General features: G+C 41.9%; 3 protein-coding genes across 9 annotated transcripts; 1 reads left to right on the top strand and 2 right to left on the bottom strand.

Annotated features, from left to right (window-relative positions):
• Positions 1–379: 379 nt before the first annotated feature.
• amigo1 (adhesion molecule with Ig-like domain 1) lies at positions 380–7,451 on the top strand. Its single transcript, XM_056424232.1, has 2 exons — positions 380–710; positions 1,923–7,451. The coding sequence occupies exon 2, from the start codon at positions 2,027–2,029 to the stop codon at positions 3,557–3,559; it is 1,533 nt and encodes a 510-aa protein (XP_056280207.1). The 5' UTR covers positions 380–710; positions 1,923–2,026; the 3' UTR covers positions 3,560–7,451.
• Positions 7,452–8,853: 1,402 nt separating this feature from the next.
• Positions 8,854–15,667, bottom strand: atxn7l2b (ataxin 7-like 2b). 7 transcript variants are annotated; one of them, XR_008832841.1, is made up of 11 exons: positions 15,556–15,652; positions 14,883–14,954; positions 14,490–14,787; positions 13,853–14,097; positions 13,498–13,580; positions 13,098–13,300; positions 12,456–12,633; positions 12,170–12,291; positions 10,803–11,414; positions 10,550–10,619; positions 8,854–10,131 (listed from the first exon to the last, which is right to left on the bottom strand). XR_008832841.1 is itself a non-coding variant. In XM_056422997.1 (11 exons), exons 2-11 carry the CDS (start codon positions 15,171–15,173, stop codon positions 10,613–10,615), a joined length of 1,827 nt encoding a protein of 608 aa, XP_056278972.1. In that variant the 5' UTR covers positions 15,174–15,300; positions 15,556–15,639; the 3' UTR covers positions 10,326–10,612. The 7 variants fall into 7 exon arrangements, 5 of the variants coding, with proteins under 5 accessions (XP_056278972.1, XP_056278969.1, XP_056278971.1 ...); XR_008832840.1 differs by having other exon boundaries at positions 8,854–10,167; XM_056422997.1 differs by lacking the exon at positions 8,854–10,131 and adding an exon at positions 15,167–15,300 and having other exon boundaries at positions 10,326–10,619; positions 15,556–15,639.
• A 1,548-nt stretch (positions 15,668–17,215) lies between these two features.
• sypl2b (synaptophysin-like 2b) lies at positions 17,216–20,499 on the bottom strand. Its single transcript, XM_056423070.1, is given in 7 exon segments — positions 17,216–18,365; positions 18,367–18,392; positions 18,478–18,669; positions 19,171–19,375; positions 19,487–19,605; positions 20,162–20,239; positions 20,367–20,499. Coding segments are annotated over 7 exon segments (723 nt in total). The 5' UTR covers positions 20,385–20,499; the 3' UTR covers positions 17,216–18,280.
• Positions 20,500–26,427: the final 5,928 nt, after the last annotated feature.

Below are 26,427 nucleotides of genomic sequence, written 5' to 3' on the forward strand. Positions count from 1 at the left end.
TGTATTTTCTATAGGAGTATGACTTCCGTTGTTGTATTGAATGAGCCTCTGCTCCTCGGCAGAGTTGATCATCACACTTCCTAATGATCGTGATGTAAACACAAATGACCCCACTACAGCTATCCAGACATTATGATGGACCATGAATAACATGTTGTCCATCTCAGCCCTCTCGTGGGTTTCCCGCAGCGCATCTCCGATGCGGCTGCACTTTATAACAGCGCCTCCTGAGTGAGAGCGCACAGCCTATGAAACACGCGTCAATCCCCGCAGCACCAGGACAGCCGCCGGCCTGCGAGGAGCCACGGGGCAGCGCGTTGCCAGCCACAGACTGCTCATTATAATGATCTCCGCGGCTGCTGACGATACCAGACAAGAGTCGGATCTGCTCCAGATGCGCCAATCATCCGCAGAGGACGACGTGCGCGCACAGGGCGATGAGCTCAGTTGAGAGCAAAGACAGTTGATTGCCGGTGGCTGTCAGCGTTATTTGCTCTTTCCGTAATCCTTGTTTGCGTAATTTTACAGCGGGTATTGGATGCCGCGTGGACCAGGATTATTTTGGCGAGGATATCTCTCGGGCTCTCCCCGCCTCCCGTGTGTGTCCTCAACATTCAGACGGGGGACTATTTGTCTGGAGCAATATTGTAATTGTAAACAGACGAGGAGCCGTTTTAATGAGATCCACCATCGCTGCGTCCCGGTTGGAGGTAGGTGGCTCTCTCGGTCTTCTTCTCCATCTCTCGCCTCACGTTTGCATGTTGTGCTCGTTTGTTTTCGAGCGGAATGGTGCAATGCAACGTTTGCACAGCTCTTCCACAAATGGATCAGGGCATTTCAGAATGCGGCATAAGCCATATTTGCATGATTTCACATGTGTAAGCACATTTGTTTTTAGTGTCGGCTATAAAACATGTTTAGCGTCTTAAAGAAATAAAGAGAGCGAAGGAGAGAGAGAGAGAGAGAGAGAGAGAGAGAGAGAGAGAGAGAGAGAGAGAGAGAGAGAGAGAGGAAAAAAAGAGAGAGAAAAAGAAAGAGGGGGAAATTAGATGAGGAAGACCAATCAATACATGTCTTCCAGGAGTGTGAATGGGTGAGTACTGGGTGTGTGTGCGTGTTCATTAGTATTAAAGGAAGACGTGCATTGTGCAAAGCGGGGTTTATAAAGTTAGTATTGTACACACTGTGGGCGAGGAGCCTCGAGACAGAGGCCGCTTCAGGTGTTTTACTGCATGTCCACACGGATACAGAGGGGATAAGGAAGGACATTTATCAAGTAGGCTATACTGCGCAGTATGTACAACACGGATACATATACAGTATAATATAACTAATATAAATATCACAATTGTCCTTTTGGTTGAATTTGCATTTGAGAGTTAGATAAGTCCGTCCATGTATTCAGGCTGAGCTGCACTCCTTTATTTGCATATCAAGCTTTTACTACAAAACGATTAATACTCACTTTGAATCATTTAAAAACGATTTGAAGCAGTTGTACCAAGTGAAGCAACATTACAATGCTGGTTTAAAGGGACCATTCTTCTCACATAATACAAATACTTTTAATACTTAAAACAGCTAATGTGTTTTACTTTTTGTTTATTCATGACATAATGCAGGTATATTTATAGTAGAATGATGTAAAAATATCAAGGGATCATATTAAACATCGGTATTATACTTGTGCTTACAGTCATTACTGAAGTAAACAAACAGATCATCTAAAACAGATTTTCATTGTGGAATGTTGGTATTTTTCTCTCTGTGGAATAACACGTGTTAGTTTATACAAAGCATGATATCCCCTTTCATCTATCTAGCTATTCATCTATATATGTATCTATGCAAAGTACAATGTATATTTATGTCTAATAATTACATATGTTTATTGTCTCTGTTTCTGCTTTTTTTAATCCCAGCCTTCACTTTGCGATGCCTGGGAAATTCTCCAGCTGCTCTTCCATGCTGTTCTCTGAAGATGGCATCGTCGTAAACATTTCTTGGATTTAGATCAACAGCTAGCATGTTGCAGCCTATCAACAGAACAAGTGACCGCCTGCTGAAAGCAGTGCCTCATTGGAGAGAGCGTCCGGGATGGGTCCTCTCCCTCTGCCTCGGCATGGCCCTCCTCTGGCTTCCGGGGGCAGCGGCATCGACCCTCAACTGCCACAAGACGTGCATCTGCGCCTCAAACATCGTGAGCTGCTCCAAGATGAATCTGACCACCGTCCCTACAGGCCTGCCGCTCTACACCGCCGTGCTGGATCTCAGCTACAATGAGATAGAGCGTCTGCGATCGGACTGGACCCCGGTCAAGCTCCTGAAGCTGCATAACCTCCTCCTCAGCCATAACGGTCTCCACTTCCTGTCTGCAGAGGCGTTCCAACATGTGAAGCACCTGCGTTACTTGGACCTGTCCTCCAACGACTTGCAACTGCTGGATGAGTTCATCTTTGAGCCTCTGGTCAACCTGGAGGTCCTCTTGCTGTACAATAATCACATTTCCCAGATTGACCGCTCCGCTTTTCTCGGCATGATCAACCTCCAGAAGCTCTACCTAAGTCAGAACCAAATCTCCCGCTTCCCTGTGGAGCTGGTCAAGGAAAAGTCCCGACTGGAGAAACTTAGTCTCTTGGATGTGTCCTCCAACAAGATCAAGATGTTTCCCATCGATGAGCTGCAGGCGCTGCCTGCCTGGATTAAAAACGGCCTCTACTTCCACAATAACCCTCTGCTGTGTCACTGTGGTATTTACACACTCCTTGCCCATTGGTACATTCGAAAGCTCAACTCTGCTGTGGACTTCAAAGACGACTACACCTGCATTCTGCCTGGCCCGCAAAAAAACAGAGTCGGCATTTTTGATCTCAGCGGCGACAGTATGAACTGCAGCACATTCAAGGAGGAAGATGAAGAGGCTTTTTTGGAGCAGAGGCTAATCCTTGGCTGCGACACCAAACACCGGGGGATGTTAAAAACCTGGACGATGCCTGGTAATGTGGGAGTGACAACTGGAAGCAACCAGACAGCCAAAGTCTTGCCAGATGGAAATCTGCAGATTGGTTCAGTGAGGACTGAGGACTCTGGGACCTACACTTGCTTTGCCGTGAGCTCGGCCTTCAACGAGACCATCTATGTGGTGCTGAAGGTTCACAACTTCACCATGCATGAGGACGGCGAGAGCATGAACACAGCCTACACCACCTTGGTGAGCTGTCTGGCCAGTGTGGTGCTTGTGCTCATGTATCTTTACTTGACGCCATGTCGCTGCTTCTGCTGCGCCAACACGGGTAAGGCTCGCGGCGATGACAGCATCCACTCGTCCATGCTCAGCGTGACTCACGAGGACACAGCGCTCAAGGCCGAGCTGAACAGGCACGTGGCCTTCATAGACTCCAAGGACTTGCAGGGCCAGAACGGCAAGCTGAACCCCAATGGGGATGAGGACGATGATGATCTGGATGCAGAGGCTGGTTCTCTTATGAAGGGGAAGAGGAAGAAGTCAGTAGCAAAGTCCATCAGCTCCGTCTTCTCAGACACTCCCATGGTGGTCTGAGAAGAGACTGGATGTACATGGTACGATGAGAGCCATGTTTTAGTTGACGTAAACTGTGACTGTGACTTTGTGGAAGGAAACGGAGGAAGGAAGTTCATCTCAAGAGGTGGGAAAGTGGAAATAAGGATCTCAGAGGGAGTAAAAAAACAAACGGTCTTGTTGCCCACAAAGACAATGAGCAGGACTTTTCCAGCATTTTAATCTGTAGCACTTAATATTCATACTGTGAAGGAATGGCAGTGTACATGAACAGTGGGAACGTAGACAATATATTGTTGATATGAGCACTCAGGAAGGGGTCCATCAATCTGCTAACATTTGGGAAATAGATATCATACAATGCACAGGGTGAAATTAGATGTAAGTAGTGTATATTTAAACCATGGCTGACTCATAATTATATTTATTACACTGACTAGAATAGATTCATCGTACCTAAACATTAGAGCATGTGACCCTCTATCTACACAGGGAACAGGCCGTGAATACATTAGTCGTTAACCTTGAGTCATCTGTAGAGAAACAGCACGCCATAAAAAACCCTCATTAAATGAGGTCTCAGGCTGATCTGTATAAGTGGGATAAAGAGAATGTGCACATTGAGAAAGCACTAACACAAACATATTAAGAGCCAATCGCAGGTCATTTCCATTCTACTTGGCTACACTCAGATTTAGGTCATCGGTCTAATCTTTTAAATATTCATAGTAGTGTATAGCGATATAGGAAAAATCGGTATTCGATAAAGAGGGATGAATTTACACAGAGGTATGGCATGAAATAGTAAACCAGCTTGAGGCAGATCATTTCTTATGAATGGACATCTACACTATAACCCCAAAAGCAACTGTACAGCATTACAAACATGGCACACAGCAAGCAGATACACATTAGAAATTCCCAAGGAATTAATTTGTCTTGAAAGATTAGCAACATATTGTCTCAGATCTGTACACAGACCGGTACCATGGTTCTTACAAGAACTAATAGGAGCTTGACTCTTCCTCTCGACCAAGTTATATTAATTTGTTTCTCTGTCACACGAGCAGGAAGTTAAAGACCAAGCTAAAAGCTGCCAGCTTGAGTTTATTTCATCCATTCTTGTATGTAAAATGAGCACCTTACACAGTATATACACCTTAATGTGTCCATATGTCATAAATGATGTCGTAGATTTAAGTATTTTGCTTGGATGGACAAGTGCATGTGTCACCCTGTTTTGTCCTGTGGTAGGTACACTGTGTACCTATACAGCCGACAGGGTTCCTCCAGAAGATTATGAGTAATGTTGATGGTACATTATTTGACAGGACAGAGATTATTCTACAGTTTGAAGCGACTGTCAGAAAACCTCGTGGAAAACTGGAGACTTCCGAAGATAAGTTGAATTACTTTCCGCGAGAAACACCTTGTATGCTGTGCATATTTCATGAACAAGGTTTAAAACAGGCACGCACCAGATAATAAATGGTGCCTTTTAAACAAGGCGTGCCCGGTGTAAATGCTAATTTCATCTTCTGATGGGATGCAGCGACCCTCTGCTCGGTCTTTGTCTCTCTCGCAGGAGATGTGTGTGTGTGTTATCATGAGCCACAACTACACAAAGCCTTCCTCTCTGGCTCGCTGCACACTGACGGCTTCAATTCAGTCCAGATGTTTGCTTTGTTTTGTGTACCTCTGTCATAACGTAGCTGCTCTCACTTTAGTTCAAAAACAATCAGGCAACCAGGCAATGAATGTGATGCCCTTTTAAGTCGTCTTTAATGTTCGCCACCTTCCTAAAATAATGGTATAAGTCATTTTTAAAGGTTTTTCAAAAAACACAAAAAACAGGGCCACATATTGATCATATGATATTGTGATATATTATACTACAGGGGTAGAATCACATGTGTTGTGTTCAACTGAGGATGTAGGCGATTTTACCAGAGGTGGGCAATATCATGAGGAGATGATTTAGGCAACAAACAAAAAATATTTGTTGTCAAATAATTATATAGGCCAATATTTTAGTAAGGTACTGATATGTTTATGAGGGAAACGCCGGGAGCTTTCATTCAACATTTGCTCTCACACTGGGAACTCTCACTCCCAATTGTGATTTCAAAGTATAATCATAGTATTATTTCAAAGTATAAGTTATTGCTCAATGCTTCTCAGTTTTCCACAACACTACATATAAGAACAGATAGCGTATCAAATCCATTCAGCTAGCAATTTAATGTCAGTACAGCTCTCAAATGTTAAGATGTACACTTTACCGAATGCAATTGGTTTTTACGCAAAATTAATGTTATATTCACAGTTGCAGTGTGCAACGCAGCATCTTCTGTGTGTGGGTGAGAAGAGGAAGTCACACTTAGCAGAGAGGTGGTGTGTGAATCATTCCACTCTCACACACACATAGGAATACCAGTTGGAAAAATGTAAAACCACATTTAGCACTTCTGCTGACGGGGTGCAATTGGTGAAAGATCTATCCCATTTTTAGGGCTCCAGCCTTTAGGTGTTGCGCTCGAGAATTTAAATATATGTGCTGTTCCCTGTTTTCACATCAGGGGATCAATCCAAAACCTCTTGGATTTTAAGCCCTGGTCCCTCAAGGCGGCATGAGAAAAAACGCCTACATGGCAATCAAAGAATCTAATATGGCAAAAAATAACTAAACTCACACAATGATCTGGAAGACTATCATGTGTTTCCCCCCAGTATATGAGTGTCAATTGATCTAAATTGGCACTGGCGAACGATTGGTCTTCTGGGTTGTCACTCAAAATACAAGTTGCATTCTGTACAGAGAAAAAGTGCTTTTGCAAAGCACCTATCATAGAGGAGAAGAGTGGCTTCATGGTCCCCAAAGAATCTGCCTTCCTATATATATCTATATATACAGTATATACAGATGTATTACGACTCTCCTTTCTGTGTTCAGTATTGATTAGTTGCGTACTGCTATGTTCTACCAGTGTACTGACGGTATTCTTGTATGATCGGATGTCATGGCATTACCTCTGCCGCTGTGCTACTGTTAGTCGTTTCAACATTCAAGTCTTGACCATAAATGTTTATTTTTAAACTGGCTGCGGTTACATTTTCTATTTACATAGGATGTATTTTACACTTGACTCTGTTGAACAATATGGTTAAACTGAAAATATGTATTGAAAATGTCTGTAAAACTGCAGAGGAGTGCCAGTTTTTAAATCATCGTCACCTCCTAATGGGCAGTGAGTATGTAGCCAGTAGTTATTCTCAGTCAATATCACAAAGCCATAAGAAATTCGAGGAAAAGCAGAGTGCTTCATCAGATTGGTGGCTATGTCAGGTGATAAATGGAGTTGTAGGTAAGTTCTCAAATAGATACAACGACAACAACAACTGTTCTGTCTAACAAAAATCAAAGAATATTTTTTATAAAAGCTGGGGATGAAAATCAAGAGACCTCTGCGCCAATGAATTCCTGAAAAACAGCATTGTTCTGAATGGATTTGAAGACAGACGGTGAATAAATCTTCTCAGGACTGTCATTTTTAAGTTCTCAATTTAATGCGACGCACAAAGGTTTTCACATTTGCAGCATGGTCTCTGCCCGAGATACATCTAGCTCCGCTCATCTGACTATGTAGTAGCAATTAAGAAACATCCTTGAGGGGGTGGGGCTAAAGTCTCTGCTTTCACAGTGTCCACAGAACAGGAATGCAGCTTTTAACAGCATTGAAAGCAGTTAGTTGACCACGGCCTCAAAAGGTGAGCTGGTTGGTCACTGACATAAAATAAAAGGTCTTGCGGCTGAAGTGGAATGGCTTTGCATGGTTTACTTTAGAGCTTCTCTGACTGCAGAATAGGTGCAAATTAATTTGACTTAATAATAAAGATCAAGATTTTCACTTTGTGCTGACTCGTACTTTACTGTTGTCTCTTACTATTTCCAGAAATCCTCTGTGATATATTCCTGTATTTGTTTTCCTCTAAATCTTTGCGGCTGATATCTTACGGAGTAGTTTAAGGACAAAGTTGTGATATTTTGCCAACGTTACTATGACTAATGTAGAGGCGCTAACACAGTAAATATAGAGTAGCCAACGGGGGATACTTGAGACGCACACCATGTAAGTCCCTGTAGTGACTGTCAAATCTGATCTACATAGATATGTATAGACACCATGGAAGTTATACATGTTCATCATGAACTGATCAAATCAGTTGACCTGTAATATAATCACCTTGCTGACTCACGACTGCAAAACCAGCTACAGCACCAATCACATGGTCAAGTTTGCAGATGACACAACATTGATAGGTCTCATCACCAAGGATGACGAGACCCTCTACAGGAGGGAGGTCAACCTTCTGACCACGTGGTGCAGAGCCAACAACCTCCTGCTCAACAACAGCAAGACCAAAGAGATCGTTGTTGACTTCCGGAAAGGCCACACCCATCACCCACCACTGACCATCAACGGTGCGGACATTGAGCAGGTCAGCAGCACCAAATTCCTGGGGGTGGAAATCAGTGAGGACCTCTCGTGGACAGCAAACACTACATCGCTGGCAAAGAAAGCACAGAGGCGCCTCTACTTCCTCCAGAAACTGAGGAAAGCAGGGAGCCCCCCATCCATCATGTGCACCTTCTACCGCGGCACCATCGAGAGCATCCTGACCAACTGCATCACTGTGTGGGGCGGAAGCTGCACAGACTACAGCAGGAAAGCCCTGCAGCGCATAGTGAAGGCAGCTGGAAGGATCATGGGTGCCTCACTCCCCCCCCTCCCATCCCTGCAGGACATATACAACACCCGCCTCACCCGCAAAGCGACCTCGATTGTGAGTGACCCCTGCCACCCCTCACACGGTCTCTTCAGCCTCCTGCCCTCTGGGAGGAGGTACCGGAGCCTCCGGGCTCACACCACCAGGCTGTCCAACAGCTTCATCAACCAGGCTGTCAGGAAGCTGAACTCTCTCCCCATCCTCCCACTCCGTCCTCTTTCAGACTCACATGTCTGAATGCTGCTAGCACAATTTATGTTGTCTATATGTTTACATGTTTCTTACTATTTTTGCACTTTATGTTGTCTATATGTTCACATGTTTTTTACTATTTTTGCACTCTATGTTGTCTATATGTTGCACAATTCACTTTATGTTGGACAGAAGAGAAACGCAATTTCGATCTTCTGTATGTTTGCACATATGGAAAATTGACAAATAAAACTGACTTTGACTTTGACTTTGACTATAACAGACAAAGTAGGTGTGTATAAAGTGTGTGCTTACATAACTTACTGGAAATGGCAAAAGGTTCTTTATGCTGCTTTTATTCAGAGGAGCAACATTAAGAGCTTAACAACATCTGGTGATAAACTGAGGAAGTGCATCGCTGAATATAAACACTGACATTAACTGGCCACGTCCAAACCATTTGACACCTTTAAACAAACAAAATGTCCCCGTTTTAAATAACTGCACTTTGAGGAGAATAACATTAAAGTAAATGTTTTCAAAATGTCCATATGAAACTACTTTTGATTGAATTTAAACATATTTTTCAGTCCACACAACATCATACATATATACAGCTATAAACACACACAAATAAACATAAATACACATATGTACACTACCGTTCAAAAGTTTGGGATCACCCAGACAATTTCGTGTCTTCCATGAAAAATCACACTTTTATTTATCAAATGAATATAAAATATAGTCAAGACATTGACAAGGTTAGAAATAATGATTAATATTTGAAGTATTAATTTTGTTCTTCAAACTTCAAGCTCAAAGGAAGGCCAGTTGTATCGCTTATATCACCAGCATAACTGTTTTCAGCTGTGCTAACATAATTGCACAAGGGTTTTCTAATCATCCATTAGTCTTCTAAGGCGATTAGCAAACACAATGTACCATTAGAACACTGGAGTGATCGTTGATGGAAATGGGCCTCTATACACCTATGGAGATATTTCATTAGAAACCAGACGTTTCCACCTAGAATAGTCATTTACCACATTAACAATGTAGAGAGTGTATTTCTGATTAATTTAATGTTATCTTTATTGAAAAAAACCGTGCTTTTCTTTGAAAAATAAAGTCATTTCTAAGTGATCCCAAACTTTTGAACGGTAGTGTATATAAATATATAAGCATACACACATATATATGGATAAGAATATATCTATATAAATATGTTTATATATGAATATGTTTCTATATATATATATATATGTCATAATAATAATACATTTTTATTTGTAAAGCACTTTTCATTCAAAAAGAATCTCGGAGTACTACAGAGCAAAGTAGATAGTTAAAAACAAATTAGCATAGAAAATAAAATAGCTGGCGTCTTCCTGAATAAAAAGGTTTTCCGGCCAGTCTTAAAGGAGTCCAGTGCCTGTGCTGCCCTCGCGTGGTCAGGGAGACTGTTCCAGAAGCAAAAGGCCGGACGCCCGTGGCGGAGCTTGGTGTTGCGGACCCGGAGGAGCGAGCTGTTTGTGGATGTGAGGATGCGGGTGGAGGTTTGGGGAGTAATGATGAGTAGTAGGACTTTGTAGCCAACCAGATAGCACCATCTGGTGTTAGAAAATCTAAAGATTATCAAAGCAGCACTTGGGACAATAAGAGAAAAAACATCAAATACGCACGTCAATTTTCCGAATTTCAGAAATGATTAACGAGGAAACTAAACTTATCAACATTGTGGTGTAACCATGTTTAATGCTTTATTGGTACAAAACCACAGTAACAAAAACAGAAGGCACAGGGCGAAATATGAATTGAGGAATTTTTTATTGTTTTGATAATATCACTTTTCATTTTAGCAGCATGATGAGTAGATTGAGGTATTTTAACATTTAGTCACATAGAAAAATTAACTGTAAAAATACATACATATGATAGCATGCAGACAAATATTTATTCCTGATGTCTGTGCATAACAATGTGAAGACCTAAACATGTGTGGACAGAAACATACAGACGCACACATACCATGCAGCTGCAGCAGCAGCAGCAGCACACTTCTTCTCCAAGTGTTTTTTAAGGCTGGATTCTTTATTGACTGTGAAGATAAGAGGTAAACAACTGTCACCTTTAAATGCATACATTGTTGTTAAAACAATCAATCAGGTTAAGGTCAAGAACGTCTTCAGTCACTGCCATTCATGTCATTTCAGACTTTAAGGTCAGAAATCATTGATGGCATGCGACCTGCAGTATTGCATGCCACAGCTAGTCTACTCACTCTTCATGAGTTGGATCTTTTCTCCAGGCCCACAGCATGCGCGACCCCGTTATTCTTTCCAGTCGCTCTCCTCTCTGGGAAGGGGAGGACAAGCGTTGACACTTGGTTCTGGATCGCGAGGCTCTGATGGTCTGAGGCTCATTGCTGCCTTTGCGCTTTTTGGCAGGACCTCTGTGGTCGTAGCCCACCACCTTCTGCTGAATCCCCGGGGGCTTCCCTCTGCTGCGGGGGGAGTGTTTAAGAGGAGGGCATGGCTTCTTTTTGTGTGGAAGGGCGCCGTTTACCGCTCCCTGATTGGAGGGGACATGTGGCTGCTGGCCCTTCTCATTGAGGGGGTCCCTGATGCTTTTGGAGGACTTGTCCTCAGCGCTGTGAGCAGCTTTCTGTGCTGCACTTGCATCCTGCACAAGTCTTGCAGATGTGGTGGAAGACAGCGCTTTGATACTGTGAGCGTTGTGCTGACTGGTTTTGGTTTCCAGTGGTCCCAGTGAGGTAGGCTCGAGGCTGAGGGAGCCAGTGGATTTGGTGGGTCTGGCGGTCCTGACGGGTGATCCTACAGCTGGAGGTGTGACATGACAGGACCTGAGACCTGATGATACTTGAGGCATTTTCCTGTAAATTAGAGGAAAAACATGAAGCAGATTACAAAATAAAAGACAGGTCCGGTCAGCTATTGCTCCTCTCTAAAGCTGATCTGTCTGGCTATCAACAGGAACAAATGGTGTCTTGCTTTAGGACCAAATAGAGCTCAGTAAAAGAGCATTCTCTTATCAAAAGTGAAATCTGAAACCACTGGGGTTATGGATGGAAATAGTATAGTAACTTTTTTTAGTGCTTGTATATCTGGACTGACTACCAACCCACAACCTGTGAAATAGGACAACTGTGTGTGCTGCACAGCGGACTCTTGGATAAATAGCTCAGTTGGGCTAAAAGATACTAATACAAAATAAAACTGGATATTATCACTTATACCCTCATTTCATTATAAGACAGCAAATGCAGTGACTGATCCTCCTGAATGTTCGCTAACATCCCTGTGATGACTGCACAACAGCCAGCTAAAGTTCGGCTCCATTAATGCAATTAAAGCAGGCAAATAAGTGTATGTTTTTTTTAAGTCTCTGTTAATGAAGTAAAAACTTGGCAATCAAACCTTTTCGTCCACTTTAAATCTTTTATTTATTTTTTATAAGAGTATCAAATCAATGTCTGTCCTTTTTCTCATTAGATAATTATCTTCAATTTAAATGGGAATGCACTTTTGATACTGGCTCGGTGACTCCCAACTCACTCAGGGATTCGTTTTCTTCACCTTGACATGATGACATGGTGGCATTTCTATAGTGTAGAGTAGTGACACTCACTTCCACAGGTGTGTGCTCACATGGTGCTCCAGCATGGCACTGAGGGCAAAGCGCAGGTGGTGCCATCGACGGTTGAAGGTGAAGATGCTGCAGCCCAATGTGCGGCATCCAAACGTGCATAGCTGCAGAACAGAAACAGGTTTAGTTGTACAGACACACTCATGTGTCCTTTAATTAAACTTAGCCGTGTGTTTTTCACACTCGAAATTCCAACTGCTTAACTTTTTCTCTCTTAAAACAAGCATACTAAACTACTATTGCATTGTACTACTTTTTCGGCACTCACCCCGAGAGGTTTGGGGTGCCAGGGAGTGGCAGACAGGTCTATGTCTTCCGCCTGCTCATCGTCTTCACTCTCCTCGCCTGAAAACAGGCTTTTGTTGAAGAGAATTTGCGGCTGTGCCTCCACTTCCCCAGTGCTGCCGCTCTGCTCCTCTGGAGTGCTTTCTGATGGGATTCTGGACCTGAAGGTAAAAACAGTTACAAGCTGCATCGGGAAGGGTGTTGATCATATACTTCCTATGTGTAATGTGTGTAACTAGAGGATTCCACAAGAGAGGCCACCGGAGGACTCGGCCGTATAGAAGAGCATATTTGTCAGTGTGCAATGACACATCACACAGATGCCAGTAATTGTCAAGAATGGAAGACTCGGTCTATTAGGTTATTTTCCGACATTTTCCTGCCTACTGACTCCTGACCCTGTGTTATCACCATACTGCCCCTACGGGTCATGTGCATGCACACCCTGCACTCCAAACAGATGCAAGATACACAAGGCAACCATCCTGCAAACAGAAAAAAAGCAGGTATAGCTCTGGCTTAGGTATGTAATGATGTTTAGCGTTCATGTCATTGTGTCCTTGTTCATCTCAACCAGCGATTTAGAGGAATACTTTAGCTCCAGAAAAAAAACCACATTTCATACCTGAGAATGTGACTGTTGCCGTTAAATGTTGTACTGCTCTGCAGTGTTATCTTCTCTTGTTGATGATGTTGCTCTTTGTCTTTTGATTTGACAGGAAGCTGCTCCATATCTTGACCTCCAGAGGCGGTGTTCTGCTCCTCTGTCCATTGATCAGAGGTCTTAGTACTTCCCAAAGCTTTCTGCTGCTGATGGATTGAATCCGTCTGTGTCGACATGAACAGCACAGGGGAGAAACAATGATAATCATGACAATCACATTTTTTAAATGTTCTATGTTCCTTTATCAAGCAACAAATGCAACCGCTACGACCAAAGCCTCATATCTGTCAATAATAAACATCAATAAAGATGATGGTAACAATATTGGGCAAAAGGCCATGACAATAAAATGAAGGTTTACTTTGCATAGAAGCTCCTGGCTGCACAGCTTCTTCCTCTCTGGATCCAGAACCCCATACGGTGTGTTCAGGTCACATTCTTTCTCTATGGGAAAGAAGGAAAACACAGTAGTCAGTGAGCAACCCAGACGGTCAACGTGATTCGCTGCTGGAAGAGAGACTACAGACCACCGAATTGTCATTAATAAGAGGAAACTATTATGCATACAATCTAAATAAACTTGCATGTAAATACTGCTGTTTACAACATTCCATACTCAGGCTAATGCACTCCATGTTTATCCTTGACAGTTCAGCGACATAGTAGAAAAGCAGTCAAGGAGGAAACAACAAATGTTTTATAAACAGAAGACTTACTGTTGATATTTTTGTAAGTCCGGCTGTAGGTTCTCGTTCCCCGGAGAGGACTATGAGACTCACTGGAATGCCCAGCTGTGGGCTTCTGCACTGAGGGTAACTCTGACGTAGACGTGGAGGCGGAACAGGGGCCAGGGGGCAGGGGTCCCGAGTGCCATGGAGGGACCCTGGGTAGAGGCGCGGAGGGGGACGAGTGGTGTGGGAGAGGAGACTTCTCCTGAGGGAAATTCTCCACTGAATGAAAACTGCAGAAGTAGATAAAGTCGATTTAAAAAATGTATGCAATATAGACTTGAAATGTAGACCTAAATCAGGTTGACGCAAGTTTCAAATGACATAAAAACAATTTGTAAGTGGGAGCATATTACAACACATTTTGTATGTTAAACGTAATACTTTGTTCTACTTTGATGTTCTGCATATTGATGAGTTGCTGCATTCAATTTAAGATGTATTTTTAAGACAAATGTTACGCTGCTGTTCCTGCCACATTACTTCTAACAGCTTTAGTTAGATTCAACAAAGCAACAATTACTAAATAAAAGATAATGGGCCACATTCTTCAGTTAAACAACGTCTAAACCTAAATAATTCCCATTCCGTGTGTTGCCATGAATCAAACAATCGTAAACAGTACCTCACTGCCTCCTGCTGGGCCTTGCTCGGCATGTGCTGGTGTACCGGTGATGCTGCTGAGGAGTGGGCACTGGCTTTCTGCTTCTCTCTAGAGGAGGAATGATTTGCTTGAGGGCGTGCAGGGCGAAGTCTGTGCTGTGAAGCCGAAGAAGAAGACTGTCCACACGTCTTAGTGAGAGGACCATGCCGCCTCTCGCAGTGCTTCTCAAAGGCCTGAGGCTTCACCACATGGCCACAGTGGCTGCACACCACCAGAGAGATCTCATCGTGTGCAGGGCATCGACCAAATGTGTGCATATCTATAGAGATGAACAGAAGACTTAGCGTTGACGTGATATTCATGAACTTGAGGCCATGCTGAACGTATTGAGTGTGATTGAGATTCATGTGTCACCTTCTTTCTTGAGGGTCATGGTCTCAGGGGGGGTTCTCACATGCTTGCTGCTGTCGTCAACATTAGACTCAGCTGCATAAAAGGGGGAAAAACAGTCAGCATGAAACATTGTCAGGGGACATTTTTGGAGCATCTTCCAAGAGGCAGTTGTACCAATAAATAGATCCGCTTTGCTGAGGAAACCCCGGAATAGGTCTCAATCAGTCCCAGATTGGAGGTTTTGAACGGATATTACGAATAAATCTAAAAGTTATCCGGATGAAATCCCCTTCTTGGACCCTCACCTATCATACGTGGATGGCCAGCAACTCCCTTGTTGTGTGGTCCAGTCGCAGCTGCTGTTAGCACACAAATCCTCCTTAAGTAGTGCTCTTTAGTGGGACAGTCGCGCGCACACTAACGCGAACGGGACACGCACCTGTCCAACGGGAAGGTGGTCACGTGGGATTTGTAGCGCACGTTAACAAATGCAAAATAAACTATAATTTTAATTAGTTTTTATGTTTGTTGCTAGTTAACATTCCTAGCGAATTGCCACTGCACTAGGACCCAGCAGGTCTTTTGTTTGGGTCTCCCTTCATGCCGCTCTGGGGATGTAAACAACAGATAAATCACAGGACGTAGCCACTGGGACGGGATGAAGACCGGGACCGGGGCAGGGAGGGCGACTCACCGTCAGATGGTAACATATTCACTCTTTCCACCCAACAACTCCAGTTTAATCCGACAAAATCGTCGAGATTAGGATTTTGCCGATCCAAAGCGGCCATTGCTGCTCTTGCGCGTTCCCGAGATGATCGCGTCACAAAGCTCGCGGCCGCGACTGTAAGACTAAAATAGGGAGGGAATAGATATTTGTAAAGTCGTCCTTAATACGTCTGCATTCACAGCGAAAGTCCCCATATTTATGAACCTCTTCGTTTTATAACAGCAGAATAACCACTGATGAAGACATTTCAGATTAAAGATATGTTGATAAAGATTGTACAGACAGGTTATTAATACTTAACTAATAAAACTGTCAACACAATACCTGAACGCAGCCGTTTCGTCAGTTAAATGACATTTTATTTTTATAAATGAATGACAAATAAATATACAGGACTGTCTCAGAAAATTAGAATATTGTGATAAAGTTCTTTATTTTCTGTAATGCAATTAAAAAACAAAAATGTCATGCATTCTGGATTCATTACAAATCAACTGAAATATTGCAAGTCTTTTATTCTTTTAATATTGCTGATTATGGCTTACAGCTTAAGAAAACTCTAAAATCCTATCTCATAAAATTTGAATATTTCCTCAGACCAAGTAAAAAAAAGATTTATAACAGCAAAACAAAATCAAACATTTGAAAATGTGTTTCCAGGTGTTTCGAGTTAATTAGACGATTCAAGTGATTTGTTTAATACCCTACTAGTATACTTTTTCATGATATTCTAATATTTAGAGATAGGATATGAGTTTTCTTAAGCTGTAAGCCATAATCAGCAATATTAAAAGAATAAAAGGCTTGCAATATTTCAGTTGATTTGTAATGAATCCAGAATGCATGACATTTTTTTTTTAATTGCATTACAGAAAATAAAGAACTTTATCACAATATTCTAATTTTCTGAGACAGTCCTGTATATACACACATATATATATACACTACCGTTCAAAAGTTTGGGGTCATCCAGACAATTTCGTGTCTTCCATGAAAACTCACTTTTATTCATCAAATGAATTAAAAATATAGTCAAGACATTGTCAAGGTTAGAAATAATGATTAATATTTGAAGTAATAATTTTGTTCTTCAAACTTCAAGCTCAAAGGAAGGCCAGTTGTATAGCTTATATCACCAGCATAACTGTTTTCAGCTGTGCTAACATAATTGCACAATGGTTTTCTAATCAGATATTAGTCTTCTAAGGCGATTAGCAAACACAATGTACCATTAGAACACTGGAGTGATAGTTGATGGAAATGGGCCTCTATACACCTATGGAGATATTTCATTAGAAACCAGACGTTTCCACCTAAAATAGTCATTTACCACATTAACAATGTATAGAGTGTATTTTTGATTAATGTTATCTTTATTGAAAAAACAGTGCTTTTCTTTGAAAAATAAAGACATTTCTAAGTGACCCCAAACTTTTGAACGGTAGTGTATATATATATATAAATAAAATACATTAATAATCAGTACTACTGAACTGTGACAAACCGTGAATGTGAGAGAGTTGTAAGATCTTATTCATCTGTTCGATAAGAACATTGCATACAGGATAGGAGTGTACTCCTGTCAGTTAAAAAGAATGTGGTGTCAAATCAGACACGCAACAAGTCCAGTTCAGCCTTTTAATGATGCACAGCATTACATGCCAACTTTTTCCTGAAATGAACAGGAACTCCAGTCTCATCTATGTAACAGTTATAAAAACACAATTGCGGCTCAAGTTTGAAACTGTGGATAAAGCAAGACTATATCAAAGTAGAAAATCATAATAATGGCAGGAACAGAGTAAACAGCTCATCATATTCTCACAATAGGGTAGATGCTAGGCAATAGCAAGAAAAACAACATTTAGTAAATTGTTACCAAAACAAGTCTATAGAGTACATAGAACACTAGCTTTGTCAGACGTATCTGGGGTATTAACACAAACATTATAAACGGAAAAGAATTCTGTGTAATAAATGGAATAGTTCAATGTAAAAAATCATAAAAGAGCAAACATGCCGTTAGTCTGAAAATACTGTATTAACTGCGGAATTAAGCCTTCCGTAGTGCGGCGAGAAGGCGCAACGTTACACAAAACCGATTAGAAATAATCAGGATTAATGTTCCAAAGAACAACTATTCAACATTTATTCGATATAACTACATGTTTTGATTCCTATTGTATGTTTTAGGTTTGTACTAAAATGTGATTTAGTCGAAGACTTATATTAATAATAAATGCACTTCAAGTATTTCATATTTGTTATCAATTTTGTATTTCATAAACTCAACCCTGAGGTTTTATTTTTTTAAGAAAATGCTGATGGTACAGAAATGCTGTTGGCAGTTGACAACGTGATGCTTCATTCTGATTGATCACCAACAAGTATGCAGAGTCCTCCTCTCCAGGACCATGTTAAATAAGGGTCACTTGGGGTATTTTTAAACACTCAAACTGAGCCTCGATAAGAAAAACATTTGAATGCTACAATTTCCTGTATTAGTTTGAAAAACTCAAGTTCTAATTCATTTTCTAATGGTGTTGAGACAACAAAACTCTAAATATAAAATGAATACTTAGCAAAAGAAAAAGGAGCTATCAGATTTGGATACGTATACCGTGTAATCTACAGCATTTTGACAGTACCGAAATGACTCATTACATTTTGAAATGAGGAAGCTGCGTGCTTACGATGGCCTGACTCCTTCCTGCACATCTGCAGGCGGGTTGGCTGATTTGTGAAAAGGTGTTTCCTTGTAAATGAACCAGCAGCAGGATGAGGTTGAGAAAACCAGAAATCTGCCAAAGAACAAGACATAAATCAAATAGCCCAGGCTGTTGTGCACACAATGTCTGAAAAAGATAAAAGTCCAATGCTACTTACCACGGAGGCATTCAGTCGGCCCATGTGAGGCATCGCACCTGGGGTGCACTTGTTCTTTACATCCTTGCACACATCGAGAAAAGTTACAATGTTTGCAGGACTGGTGGCCCACTTCACATCAGCCAAGCCTTTAGCCCAAGCAGAGGATGAAGCCAGCCACAAGATGGCCAAGGCGGCAGTCACCAACAGGTCCTGAGAGAAGAAAGATAATCAGTTTAAAACCAATAAACCGACCACAATGGTGGCTTCACTCAAGCAGCTTTCTTGGACGTGGACTACATAGTGCAGTATGCTCCCTAGTTGCTTAGGAACTACAGCCCTGCCCTCTTTTTCATTTACACAACTCTGTTAAATGCACTTTCTCTGACCTCCAGTCGGATTCCAGGACGAGGTGGACTCATTGAAGTCCAGCAGCTGGCGTTAGATGCAAAATGTTACACACAAAGCAATATACATATTGTAAATATGACCTGCAAAAATAAAACTACATTTATCTGTGGTTTCACTACTGAATTTGCACAACAGCTCAAACGAAATGCACACAAAACTCCTGCTTCAACACCAGCTCTTGTAAATCCACACTGTGTAATTTCATCTCACTCCATATCTAAGCTAGTTATACATGGACGAGGACTTGGCTAAGCATAAACATTCGCCAAAACTGCAACATATAGAGAAGTCAGACAAACATACCACAGTGGGACCACGACTGGATTCTCTATATACATGCTGGTAGCCCAAGTAGAGGACGAGTGTGGCAGTGGCGTAGAGAAAGGACAACACGCCAATGCAGACGTAAAACTGGGCCGAGGATGTGTGGTCTCCAGTCAGGAAGTACTCGGCAGCGGTAGTTTGATTGATTTTGCAGTCGGGAACATGATATGGATGCTGCATCAACCTGTGTAAACACATACCAGTTGAAAAGTATGACAATCTCAAGCTGGTTCTCCACTGTAAAGGAGTGTAAGACTGTTTGCTCACTCTCTCTCTCACACACACACACACACACCTGAATGGGTAGTTAAAATCAGCCTGTATCTCTTGACTGGCACTCCCTTGGCACTGGATGTTGATGCTGGTGGTGCCGCTGTAACCTCCAGTTGTAGCAAAGGCAAAGATGGCGAACACCTGCAGCCACAAGATGAGAGGAAACACTTTGGCTTAAGAGGGCTGATCCAACTGGCTCTCTCTCACACACACACACACACACAGTTCCCCTTTATTTGTATGCAACACACTTTTCAGGAAACAGTCTTAATCACCGGAGCAGAAAGTCCTCATCTAAAAGGCAAAGCTACAACTAGTAACGTAAGCACGGAGACGTTTCATCTGGGAAGTGGAAGCACGCACACCACAAGCAAAAGCCACATTTGGTATTATTAAGGTAGCCATATTGTCGACCTGGACAGTAGCGTCACACATCATTGCTACAGGTGCTACACTGGTCACGTGAGCATAGTTTATGGTTAATAGACGGTTGTCACGTTGACACAGACGCCCTCCTGCACAGCTCTAAAAAGATGGGCGTCACGGGCTCACCGGCTGCGTGCAGTGGGTCACAAGACCAACAACATAATTGATTCGCATTGAATTCCACCTCCCATGGATATGGAGCATATGGACCGTGCTGCAGACACACAGCTGGACCGAGGCCATATGGGCGAAAAGGTGCGGAAGAACTCACCCATTGGAGCAGCCGGATGAAGGCCAGCGGTTCCTTCAGAGGTCCAAAGTCAAACACGAATCCCGCAGACAGCACTTTCTAAGAGGGCACAAACACGCAACGTGAGCAAGAAGCTGCTACATCGCAGAGGAAGTCACGCGAAAATACATGAAACATACACAAGAATGCGCCATGAGGCGTTCAAGCTTTCTGTCAGCGGGACTACCTGGGCGACGGCTTCCATTGTGTCCGGAGATATGTACTATATAAGAATATATAAGAAAATATCATATGGCTCCTTCCCTCGATCTGCAGTCTCTCTCTCTCCCTCTCTTCAGACTTGTCAAACTTTTCTCCAACTTCAGCGAATCGCAGATCACGTGATCACTGACGTGCACGCGTCGAAAGGGGCGCTGCTGGGAAAGTGGTTCAGTAGATATGTGTGTGGTCATCGCATGTACGATAGGGATTAACGTGCATATTTATTACAAATACTTAATTTCATGTATACATAAAAATAATCAATACATTTCATTATTATTAATAGTGGTACAGACTACACCTTAGTGACATGTAGTGGTAATTTAGAGTAATTATATTCCATGCTACTTTATACAAATTAGGCAAATAATCTGCTTTTTATTCCACTACATGACAACTTTAGTTACTGGTTACTTTACAGAATGTACATAGATTATATAATATTAATACATAATGATACACTATGATAGGTGAAGCTAATATAATATAAAGCAAATTTGCCTCACCTTTAGCAACTGAAACATAACAATAATAATAATAATAATAATAATAACAATTACTATTATTATTATTACAATAATTATAATCCAGGAATATAATAACCATCTGATCTACGCTGACAATTTAGTGGTCCTGTCTCCTGAGCAATTCCTCAGAGTCTGCTCAAGGTATGGTGTGCACTGTGCACTATGATATTAAATTCAACTCTAAAAAGAGTGTCATCATGGTAGCTAAAACCAAGTAGGATCAGAAGCTACATTATCCTTCATTTTCTTTAGGGAGACCAGGAGCTAAATGTGGTGCACAAAGTCAGATATTTGGGTCACATCAGGAATAACCTCAGTGATGATGACGACGTGCAGCAGCAGTGTTGCAAATATGCAAAAGCCAATATGCTGGCGCGTACATTTTATATGTGTACAGAAGATGATAAAAATGCTCCTTTTAGAGCCGACTGTACTCCTCTCTACACAGCCCACCTGTGGTGCAGTTAAAGTAAAGGAAACACGATAAATATTCAGGTGGCATTTAATGATGCTTTCAGAATCTTGCTCAAGCTTCCCAGATGGACAAGTGCAATTAATGTTTGTGACTCATGCTGTGTTGAGGAATTTGATATTCAAATTTAAATGTTGATTAATAATTAGAATTATAAAAGCCTTAAGTGAGCCAACACAGATACGAGGTATTGTTCTTGGAACAAGTGTTTGTATGTTTGTAACCACGAGTGACTTTTTAACTGCAATGATGTTACCTGTGTCCTCGTATTGTATTGTATTGTATATATTGTTGTTGTATTTGTGTTTAAAACCATCAGCAGATTGACCTACTTTTTTTACATCTAACCTATTATACACTAAGGAAAAGCTTTTTAATGAAAATAATCACATCACCAAATACCCTTTGTACAGGAGGACTTGTGGGCTCTTTGATGCACATGTTTTGGTTTTGTAAAGATGTAACCCCTTTCTGGAAAATGGGTTATTTCTTTTTGACAAAGATCTTGAACTATGTAATTCCATGCACTCCTGCTGTGATGCTTCTAAATGATTTCTCCACACTGGAATTATCACAAACCCCAAAACGCATTATTTTAACCGGCCTGACCACCGCAGAGAAAATGCTAGCAATGCACTGGAGTCCCCCACATACTCTCACGAAACCCCAGTGGTTATCTAGCTATCAAGGAACTTTCAATAACTAAAATACACGGTGCTAAAGAAAGATTTACCATATCCTGGTCCTTGGCTTAAAGCAAAATCAAACAATCTATGTAATTGTATCATAATATAACACATTCCCTTGTATGCCGAGAGGGTTATTGGCTGCAATCTGCCATCTCTCCAGGTCCTGTTCACTTCTAGGTCACTGAAGCGGGCCAGAAAGATTGTCACTGACCCCTCCCACCCTGGACACTCCCTGTTCGAGTCCCTCCCCTCTGGTAGGAGGCTGCGGTCCATCAGGACAAAGACCTCCCGCCACACCAAAAGTTTTTTCCCGTCGACAGTCGGGCTCATCAATGGAGCCCGGGTCCCCCACTGACTGACTCTGTCACCCCCAGGACTACCTCCTCCTCTTCTTCCTCCTTCCTCTCTCCTCCTTCTTCTTCTGCTTCTTCTTCTTCTTCCAACTCCTCCCTCCTCCTTCTTCTTCCCTCCTGGAGGCCTTCTCCACACACATGTCACTTTAACATGCACTTTAACTTAAACACACGTCACATGTAACATACACTTTAACTTAAACACACATGTCTCTTGAAACACACACCTAAACACTTTAACGTTATTTGTTGTCCGAGCACTTTATCTTATCTTATGTTAATACACACATTGCACTGTTGCTGTCGCGTTGATTGTTGTTTGTCATGTCTAATGTTGCACCTTCCGCCAAATTCCTCGTTTGTGTAAACATTCCTGGCAATAAACGGTTTCTGATTCTGATTGATTCTGATTCTGATAATATCTGGAGATGTTTGAAAAAGCAAAGGGTCTTTGAGGGGAAATAGTTGCAACAGTATTCTCCCCTGGCATGTAACACTGTGGGGACTTTGACTAAACACGTGTTTTATTCAAGTAATTCTTCTTCTTCATTTGGGGAAAAAAGTATTACAAAATGTAAATATTACATTGAGTATCTGAATTTGACTCTTTTTGTCTGTAAAATATCATTGAAGGAAAGAAAAAACATTAACATACCAGGTAACGCAACACTTTTGAACAGCAGTGTATATCATTGATGATAATCTCATTTTAGATCAGAAAGTTAATACTTGCATTAGCATTTGCTAAAATGTTAAAAATGCTCAGAAGTACATCGTAAATGCACTGTAATGGTAATTACTTTTGACTAGAAGTTGCCATTTCCACAGGCACTATACCTGGACATTACTAAACTAACCCTTTTTACACAAAGCAAGCCATGACTCTTATAAGTGTGGGCTGAACTCATAGACACACAGACCGTCCATGTAATTCCCTCCTTTGGGTCAAATTAAATGCTTGGTAACAAAGAATTTGTTCCCTCCTTCAATGTTCCCACTGTCTCTCAACACACGGTGCAACCAAAATGGTGAATACGCAGAAAGACACTGTTCTCATCCTCACATTACATCTCAAAGGCATAAGCGTGGCTTTGTTCTCCACCTTTTAATAGTTGACTGAGCTGCGATGGGGGAGGGGCAGCAGCTCCATTGTACAGTCTTTTTGTGGAGGAATGCTACTCCCCAGATCAGATTGTTTGGCTTTCTGAGTGAATCTGGGAATCAAGAATTACAGAAGCAAGACTTGGTACATGCAAAGAGTTTTCCCGATGTTCCAATGCATGTTTGTGTGTAGCTATAAGTTGTGGGTTCAACTTAAAGATTTCAGGTTGTCGTCAGGATCATTTAAACTTGTTCAACAACTTTTTTTATTTTCAGCTGTGAAGAGATGACACACTTGTGTTGTGGTTGGAACCTTGGGGACTTGTCGAACAGGTTGTGCACACTAGAGGAAAAACATGTGCATATAGTTAAATACTCACCATGCCTGTCCAATTCTTCCACCTTCGACTAACAGAGAGTTAGTTTCAGTTATATTACTGGTATGACTTGGCAATTAAATCCCCTCCTGTCCAACTGGAAAATTTAAATGGAAACTTAAAACAGCATTCTTTGTTATGTTAGGATTGTAGTTGGTGGTCTGTATGAATCTGTTCAGTGAGGCTCATTGTGGCTATGAGTACAGGATTCAATTTCTCTGCATCACATGACCAGTTGTCATGGGTTTGTTAGGACCCGCTGTCTCATCACATGCGCCAATGTAATCAAGAACACATGTGGACTCATTGCAACCAACAACATTATAAATGTAAGAATAGAGCAGGTTACACAAAACCAGCCACTTTCATGTATTTACAGTTTTGCATATCATATGATAAAAAGATAAGTTTCTGTTTGACTATGATGAGCAAGCTCAAGCTATCTTAAACATTTTTGAGACGGCGGTGGCCGGAGCAGTTCACCCATTACCACAAGGTTGGCAGTTCAATTAGTCAAGTCAAGTCAAGTCAAGTCTTTTATTGTCAGATACACAGAATGACACAGGGTCAGACTGGGCACTGAAATTCTTAGGACAAGGCACCACACAACAACTACCATAGCCTAACATAATATAACATAACATAACATGACATACACACTGTACAAGAACTCTGAACATAATACTAACATATATACATATAATACACATAATAACTAGACTACAGACAAATGGGAGTAGCAGGAAGTGAAAGCAGGTTGTGCAATAGAAAGTGTAAGTGTAAGTACAAGGCTGAAAGTGACAGTGTATGTAAAGTGACGAGTGTAAAGTGTCGAGTGCAAAAGTGTCGATCGTGTGTCAGTGTCCATTGAGCAGCCTGATGGCTCTCGGGAAGAAACTGTTCTCCAGTCTCTGTGTGCGAGACCGGATGCTACGGTACCGCCTTCCAGAAGGCAGCGGGGTGAACAGGCTGAAGGCTGGATGATGGCAGTCCTTTAGGATCCTGCCAGTCTTCCTGAGGCATCGTGTGCGGTATGTGTCCTGCAGGGCTGGGAGCTCCGTACCGATGATGAACTCCGCAGTCCTGACCACACGACGTAGGGCCTTGCGGTCCTTGGCTGTGCAGCTCCCATACCACACTGTGATGCACCCAGTCAGGATGCTTTCTATTGTGCATCTGTAGAAATTGGTGAGGATGACTGAATCCATGCCAAACTTCTTCAGTCTCCTCAGGAAGAAGAGGCGCCTCCGGGCCGCTTTGACCACCTTGTCTGTGTGAGCAGACCAGGTGAGGTCGTTGCTGATGTTGACCCCGAGGAACCTGAAGCAGCTGACCATTTCCACTGCAGAACCGTTGATATGCAGGGGTGCGTGCTCCTCCACCTGCCGTCTCCTGAAGTCCACAATCATCTCCTTTGTCTTGCTGATGTTGAGAGAGGCTATTTTCCTGACACCATGTAGTCAGGGTAGCAACCTCCTCTCTGTAGGCTGACTCATCATTGCCAGTGATGAGGCCCACAATGGTTGTGTCATCAGCAAACTTGACAATGAGGTTGGAGCTGTGCGTAGCTACACAGTCATGTGTGAACAAGGAGAACAGGAGGGGGCTGAGCACACAGCCCTGGGGGGTGCCTGTGTTGGTGATGACTGTAGATGAGGTGCGGTCACCGATTCTCACCACCTGTGGCCTCCCCGTCAGGAAGTCGAAGACCCATTTGCATAGGGAGGTGCTTAGTCCCAGGTCCACGAGCTTCGAGACGAGTCTGGAGGGGATGATGGTATTGAATGCTGAACTGTAGTCAATGAACAGCATTCTCACATATGTATTCCCTTTACTGGGTTACTGTCGCTGTGTTGGAGTGTCTTTATGCAAAACAATGAACCCCAAGTTGCTCCCCAGACACTTTACAGTAGCCCACTGATCCTAAATGCTTGAAATGTATTAAATGCAGGTACATTTCATGTATGTACTTTTATGTATATAATAAGTGAAACTGAAATAAAGTTTTAGAACAGGGACATAAATGAGTTACAGTATTCAAGAAAATGTGTTTGTGTTAATGCCAATGAATTTATTTATTTTTTCTCCAAAAATATCTGCCAATAAAATGGACCACTAATTAGTTAACTAGTTACAGCTCATTTTCTCCAGTTGTTTTCAGGACTGTCCCACTGGTGGAGAGATCACTGAGATCCATCATAAGGTCATCTCTTCTTGGCTTTTCTTTTTTTTAAGTAACCTTTTTGTCCTATTAATTTGATATGTTGGTCTTAGATTGGATGGAGTATATACAGGACTGTCTCAGAAAATTAGAATATTGTGATGAAGTTCTTTATTTTCTGTAATGCAATTAAAAAAACAAAAATGTCATGCATTCTGGATTCATTACAAATCAACTGAAATATTGCAAGCCTTTTATTCTTTTAATATTGCTGATTATGGCTTACAGCTTAAGAAAACTCAAATATCCTATCTCTAAATATTAGAATATCATGAAAAAGTATACT

Source organism: Pseudoliparis swirei, chromosome 9, assembly GCF_029220125.1.
Source record: "Pseudoliparis swirei isolate HS2019 ecotype Mariana Trench chromosome 9, NWPU_hadal_v1, whole genome shotgun sequence".
Taxonomy (NCBI): Eukaryota; Metazoa; Chordata; class Actinopteri; order Perciformes; family Liparidae; genus Pseudoliparis; species Pseudoliparis swirei.

Coding starts and splice junctions, on each gene's coding strand:
- amigo1 (XM_056424232.1), top strand. CDS start 2,027: ATGTTGCAGCCTATCAACAGAACAAGTGACCGCCTGCTGAAAGCAGTG.
- atxn7l2b (XM_056422998.1), bottom strand. CDS start 15,652: ATGGCCGCTTTGGATCGGCAAAATCCTAATCTCGACGATTTTGTCGGA. Junction 14,098..14,489: donor GCCCAGCAGGAGGCAGTGAG/GTACTGTTTACG, acceptor CTACTTCTGCAG/TTTTCATTCAGTGGAGAATT. Junction 13,581..13,852: donor GACTTACAAAAATATCAACA/GTAAGTCTTCTG, acceptor TCTTTCCCATAG/AGAAAGAATGTGACCTGAAC.